The sequence below is a fragment of the Apium graveolens genome, chromosome 7 (assembly GCF_009905375.1).
Source record: "Apium graveolens cultivar Ventura chromosome 7, ASM990537v1, whole genome shotgun sequence".
Taxonomy (NCBI): Eukaryota; Viridiplantae; Streptophyta; class Magnoliopsida; order Apiales; family Apiaceae; genus Apium; species Apium graveolens.
In genome coordinates, this window is record NC_133653.1 from 32,533,568 (window position 1) to 32,539,765 (window position 6,198).

General features: G+C 35.0%; 1 protein-coding gene across 8 annotated transcripts; it reads right to left on the bottom strand.

Annotated features, from left to right (window-relative positions):
* Positions 1 to 541: 541 nt before the first annotated feature.
* On the bottom strand, positions 542 to 5,231 carry LOC141671092 (putative methyltransferase PMT21). Of its 8 annotated transcripts, none has more exons than XM_074477202.1 (9): positions 5,006 to 5,231; positions 4,137 to 4,179; positions 3,585 to 3,866; positions 3,313 to 3,461; positions 3,023 to 3,218; positions 2,605 to 2,815; positions 1,425 to 2,097; positions 1,225 to 1,302; positions 542 to 1,079 (listed from the first exon to the last, which is right to left on the bottom strand). In XM_074477202.1, the coding sequence occupies exons 3-9, from the start codon at positions 3,846 to 3,848 to the stop codon at positions 863 to 865; spliced, it is 1,788 nt and encodes a 595-aa protein (XP_074333303.1). In that variant the 5' UTR covers positions 3,849 to 3,866; positions 4,137 to 4,179; positions 5,006 to 5,231; the 3' UTR covers positions 542 to 862. The 8 variants fall into 8 exon arrangements, with proteins under 8 accessions (XP_074333303.1, XP_074333299.1, XP_074333302.1 ...); XM_074477198.1 differs by having other exon boundaries at positions 3,585 to 3,870; XM_074477201.1 differs by lacking the exon at positions 5,006 to 5,231 and adding an exon at positions 4,286 to 4,304 and having other exon boundaries at positions 3,585 to 3,870.
* Positions 5,232 to 6,198: the final 967 nt, after the last annotated feature.

A 6,198-nucleotide genomic window follows, 5' to 3' on the forward strand; every position in this document is an offset into this window, starting at 1 on the left:
CCTAGAATTTAGGGCGCGTCTTCTTTTAAACCATCATGCACAATTTTTACCTCCTATGACGCGTCCTTTCTAAAGTAGGCGCGTCCTAAAGCTTCCATCAATATAAGATTTCACCTGTCAAGCACTTTCATAATTATTGACGCATCCATAATGTCTGGGCGCGTCCTTCCTTGAACATGCACTCTTCTCACCTCGTAACATATCCCTTCCCAAGTAGGCGCGTCCTCAATACTTGGACGCGTCCTCACTTTCACAACGCAACATCGAGTTTGACTGTAATTAACCTGCGTTTGACCCGAGTCAATCCAATGCCAAAATATAATAGAATAATTTACCTATTTCAAATTGTATAAATTTGTTCAATTCTGTTATAATAGAATAATTTACCTATTTCAAATTTTATGACCCAAAATAAATGAGTTGTGAATTGAGTGTCGGTGGCAAAATTAGGATCATTTTATTACACAGGAGTCATATATGAAGACAACCATAGCAGTTTGCAGACCAGGGAGATCATAGTCTGTATAATGAAGGACATATATCAACTGTAATTAGTATATATTTCATCAAACACATTAAGATCAAGAACTGAAATGTTCCGAGGTCCCGAACACATTACATGATTTCGATTTACAGAAAATATTTAAGGGACTGGGAAAAATTTAAGAATCAAGCAATTACTATAAGAAACTGTGAATCATTACAAATTGTACATTATGTGAAATGGAACAACTTTCTTAATTCAAGGTATAAATAAACTATATTTCTGTAAATGTAATGGAATCTTTCTTCTCTTATCTATAGTTTCTGGTACAATCATTTCATTATATCTGCAGAAAATTGTATTTTGGTTGTTGGTTTGTCAAGAGCTTTGTTTAGAGTACCACAGCTTCTTCTGGCAAATCAACACCTTCTCCTTTTCTACACCGTACTCGTTGTCTTCTGTATGACAGCTCCATTTCATGCCCTTGGCCATGGTTGTAATTGCATCTGTGAAGTAGATTGACTCGCGGATTATTGCATATCCGTTTGGTCGAAGAATTCTATCCATTTCTAGTAGCACAAACTTCATATCACATCTGTACAATTAATAACTAAATTTAGACAAAGTAAATAAAAAACATATTCACTTACAAAGTTAATTTTATAAGCTTCTTACTTTCAAAAAAAACTATAAAAGCTTCTTAATATTAAGGAGATCAAATATGAAGACTAAGCTCTTACCTATGACTTTCAGAAGTAAAGAGACTATCAACATGAAGTAGATCGTAAGTTCGAGGGTATGTTGAAAAAGCCTCACACCTGCAAAATAACACGATCAACGTCTCAACATCTACATGTAGTTGATTAAAAACTATAACTTTCTTAATAATGCAACAAGTGTGCCATTAATGCAGACTTTGTAGAGATGCAGTAAAAATTACCAGTCATGGTAGGTTCCAATGAGGCCCCTGTCGTAGACTACCGGAAGAGTATTTTCAGAATAGGAGGAGACTACATTCATCACCCACAAGGGATCATCAATTACAGAAGCAGCAAATCCTCCGTAAAGTGTATTCATGTCCATTACATTTCTTATCTTATCTGTACCAATTGCTGGAAGCAACTTCTTGTAGTGCTTTGTTCGTACCTTCCATTTACTGTCATCATGATTAAAAGTACCATCACTGCCACCACGAACATCGGCAACACGTTCTGGAGCACTGTGCAACCTTTCGGGCCATTTGGGAAGGGAAGGTAGTGCTAGCTTCCTCTTTTGGTTTGGAACAACAACACAAGGTCTGAGTGGGGTGTACCATGCTGAATCAGGTTCAGTTCCGTCGTCACATTTAGGCGGGTATACGTCTGGGTTGTCAAGTTGCTTATAGCAGCTATTGTCTGAAGACTTCTGCCACACAGCAATATCATCTTTTTTGTCAAATAATTTAAAGCACATTGACTTGAGTAATTTTTGCAACTCATCATAATCAGATTTTTGGTCTGCAATAGTAGTGTTCCAACCCCTCCAACGGTTCTCGTAGTTCACTGGTGGGCCAGATAGAACCCAGAATCCTCCTGGACGAAGTATACGGTGAACTTCGAGAAGGTAAATTCCACCTGAATAAGAAAACAGAAAAATAACACCATAAATTAAACCAAAAGTAATCAACTAATGCAATAAATGTAAATGTTACAAATGCAAATAACAAACAGATCTTATGTAAAATAATACTAATAATTGCCTAAATTTAAAGCAGTGTGATAAATGTACAGTATTATAGATAGTATTATATTGCGGACCTTTATTTTTACAAATGCGTAACGTCCCAACTTTACTCCAAGATATTGCAAGATAGATTTCCCCACTGGAGTCGAAACATGAATTAAGTGTATACTTACTAGGGTTTTTTACTTTTTTTTGAATGTTAGTGATTTGTTACATGCGTGGAGTAACCAGACAACTAAGTTTCAAAACTGGACTGGCAAAGAACTGAACAGAAACTTAATAATAGTAGAGTTTTGTAGCATGGTTGATAATCCTAACGTCCCTCCAACAAAAGAAAGCAATCCATGTTATACAAACCCCGTGTTTTATATTAGATGAAGCTGCAAAAGTTTACATACCAAATTCTGTCCATGGGATAAGGCATCTTGAGCAATGAGCCATATCAAATGAGTTTGAAGGGAAAGGTAGTCGCTGTGTTGAAATAATCCCTAGAATTGCAGGAATTCCACGTTCCAAAGCAAATTGGACTTGAGCCTCATGGTTATCTCTTGGAGCAAGAGAAACGGTTAATATCCCTCGATCAAGTAAATCACCTCCCCAGCTAGCAACCTACAAAACATATCGTTAAGTTTGTACTGTTTTTTAGCTAAATTAAGATTTTGTACTTTTACTTGAAAATTACAGATAACTTGAATAACCATCAATTACAAGCCTATTGATGTCATCAGAATTGTTTGCTCAAGATGAACAATATTAGGTTTCAAGTAAGTTAACTCATATTAATGTCCAAAGCATTTTACAAATAAGTAGACTTACCCCACATCCAGTATCAATGGCAGTCCGGATAGTCCCATCTTTCATTCCAGGGATTAGATCTTGCATCAAATCGACATAAGCACCAACCCCGTTGGGGAACATAGTGCCTCCACCAGGAAAACGAAACTTCTCTCCTTCTTTCTGCAGCCAGTGCTGATTAGACTTCTGCTTGTTAATCCAATCATATGGCACATTCCTGAAAGATAACTAAAGATTAATTACCAGGAGAATTACAAAAAAGATGAGCAACCCAGTAACTAAAGTTTAGAGAATTAAGAGGTGTACATTACCTGTACCAACACTCATTTTTGCTTGTAGGCCACTTGATTGGGGTCTTGTAACCGTCAGGTGGGGGAACCAAACATTCCTTTTTCTCAAAAAGGGGAGGGCAATGGCGTTCCATAAATGTTAGACGATGAACACCATACTTCCTCCATCTCTGTGCAAACAAAATGAAATTGTTATCCAAGTATTTAGCAAAAAAATATATATAATCCAAATATAGATTTTTGAATAGGCCGGAAAGAGACCTTAACATCACTGGTTTTGTAACAAATAGTACCTTAGGATCCGTGCATGGAGTGTAATCTTGATAATCAATTCCACAATCAGAAAAGGAAACAGATTTCACTTGCAATGATATGGGAGCAGCTGTCTTCGATGATTCCACTGCCTTGGCAACGTCGTTAGCCAATATCCTGTCTTTCTCTGGACAATAGATTTTACCAAGGTAGAAAGAAAATCCACATAAAACAATCAGGAGTACTGTTATGGGGACTATCCTTGTATTTTTGTCATGTATCAGTTTTCCATCCTTGTGCTTCATGGTTGCCAAACTAATCAGCTATCTAGGAAAAAAAGCAAACAAAGTGCAATGTCATATTGTTAAACTTCAATAGATCTACGTAAATGTGAAGATGATTACACAGAACAATCAAATTAGCATCCAGAAATTTAAAAAAACAACTTCAAACAGTCTCAGAAAATGAAGTGTTCACTTTATTAGTATATGTTCTCCCAAAACTCCACTAAAATTTATTGCTTTTGAGCAAAAACCAAAATTGGCAAAAACATTAAAGCTGATCGAACAAGTTCACAAATATCAGTTACTCACAACTGAAAATTTTGCTAAAACCTGCTGAAACTTCACAAGAGACCTACAAAGAGAGGGAGCAGCAATTACACGGCAATTCCGGATTTACGCAATGACTTCTACACAAATATACTAACACCTAAGATACCAGAACATTTAACTCGACTAACCAAGTTTGTAGACGATTTTAAAAAATACTTGAGTATATATAGAGATCTAGAGTATGCAGTACAAATGTGTAAGAGGATAATGCAGATCCAACCCAACCCAACCAACCATTCCTATATACAGTGTTCTCAAATCAACCCAGAAAACTACAAGATCTAATTTCAAATGTCCTATTACATATCACATGATCCTGGGCCCCAAGACTAATAGATAACAACAATCAGTCGGCCAGTTGGGACTTGGGACCCTCCTACCAATAAGTCTAAGAAAGATGAAAGAAAATCAAAGCAATCAACTTCACTGCAACAACCATGCATAATCCGAGAAAGGAACACAAGTACTAAACTATTGCATATACAAGCTGGATATCTAGTTTAAGTCAATAATTACTCAAACTAATGAAAATTCACACTCCTTGCATTATACTAAGTGCTAAATCAGCTGTTTTTTTTTACACTGATCAAATACCAATAGCAAAAACAACTTTAAACATAAATTAGAAATATGAGAGACCATGATGCTAAATTAATCTCACCAATAATGAATTGTAATCTTTTCAAAGACCCATCCATCAATTAGTAACTTAAATCATAAAAAATATATGAAATTGAAAAAGATTGTAAGAAAAGTTAATTGCATCACAAATTCACACACTGACACACACACACAATCTAGTAAAGTCCAACAAACAGGGCATGCATAGATGAGATCAGATTAAGTACCTCAGTTGAAGCTTAAAGATATAACAGAAGCCTACTTCTCAGCTTCTAATATGCAAATATAAATATGTATATATAAGGACACGCAAAATTTAAGTTGCTCTCCTCTGTAAAGCCTGTGCAGCTCAAGAGGATAATGTGAAGAGCAAGAGAAAGATTTGTTGGCCTCACATAGAAATGCAGACACACATATATACAAGTGTTTGTATGTGTTTAGACATACAGATAGGAGATAGCAAGCACCTTAAAAAAAGGTGTAACTGGTTCTTTACCTTCTACCTAGCTGTCTTATTCATTGTATCTATATTTTCTTGTTTTTTTTTGGTCTTCATAAATTACCATCATAAGTCATCACATCATTTCAAGGTTCCTTCCTTGTTTCTTCCTTCTTCTCTCTCCTCTGTCAAAATGTGATTTTTATATAATAAAAAAGGTGGTAATGTAAGAAAAAAGAATATTACTGAAATTTTTGTAATTTTGCTAAGGATGGTATCTTGATTTATTCTGTGCAATGTGCAGTTGTAACACACACACAAGTGCAAAATGTTCTTCCATTTTGTCATAAATCACAATCCTGTTATTTTTAACACAGGTTCCATGTTATTGCTACAGTTGAAATTTGAAAGAATAAAAAATGATTCACTTTGTTCCAAATAATAATTAAGAACTAGTTAGGAGTATTTAGTTTTGGTTTATCTTAAAATAATTATTTTGGTTGTTGAGAATATAATTTACATACATTTACAACTCTTCTGTTTCCAGAAGTAACTCCTACATTAAATGAGGAACTAACTTATGCTAAAAGTCTAAAATTTTGACAGATCTTGATCATTGAGGTAGAGTTAGAAAAATTAGCAACAAAAAGAGATTACTATATATCAAGTAGAGTATAAATTAATCTTGAAAAAGTAAAGGCATAAAAAATTATTACAAATTATAAGAAATAATACACATGTATGATCAGGGAACTCGAAATTTGTGAATTGTGATTATCCTTTACGGTGTATCAAATAAGAGAAGTTGCCAATGAAATGTTGACACCTTGTGATCACCCAAAGTTTTGTTTTGGTTCCAAAAGCTCAAAGTAGTCAGCCCCGCGGCAGAGATATTTTACTTTCACCCCTCTCCTCCCTCTGATTCACTGGAACATCTCCAACAAATCCGTTTATAAGTTAAAAATAGGGAATGATGCTAAA

Bases quoted from the DNA above. Each gene is read 5' to 3' on its own strand.
- LOC141671092 (XM_074477203.1), bottom strand. From the start codon at position 3,848: ATGAAGCACAAGGATGGAAAACTGATACATGACAAAAATACAAGGATA. The intron at 3,219-3,312 runs GTAATGTACACC...GTTATCTTTCAG, and splicing joins AAAAATGAGTGTTGGTACAG to GAATGTGCCATATGATTGGA. The intron at 2,098-2,604 runs GTATGTAAACTT...TTTCTTATTCAG, and splicing joins TATCCCATGGACAGAATTTG to GTGGAATTTACCTTCTCGAA.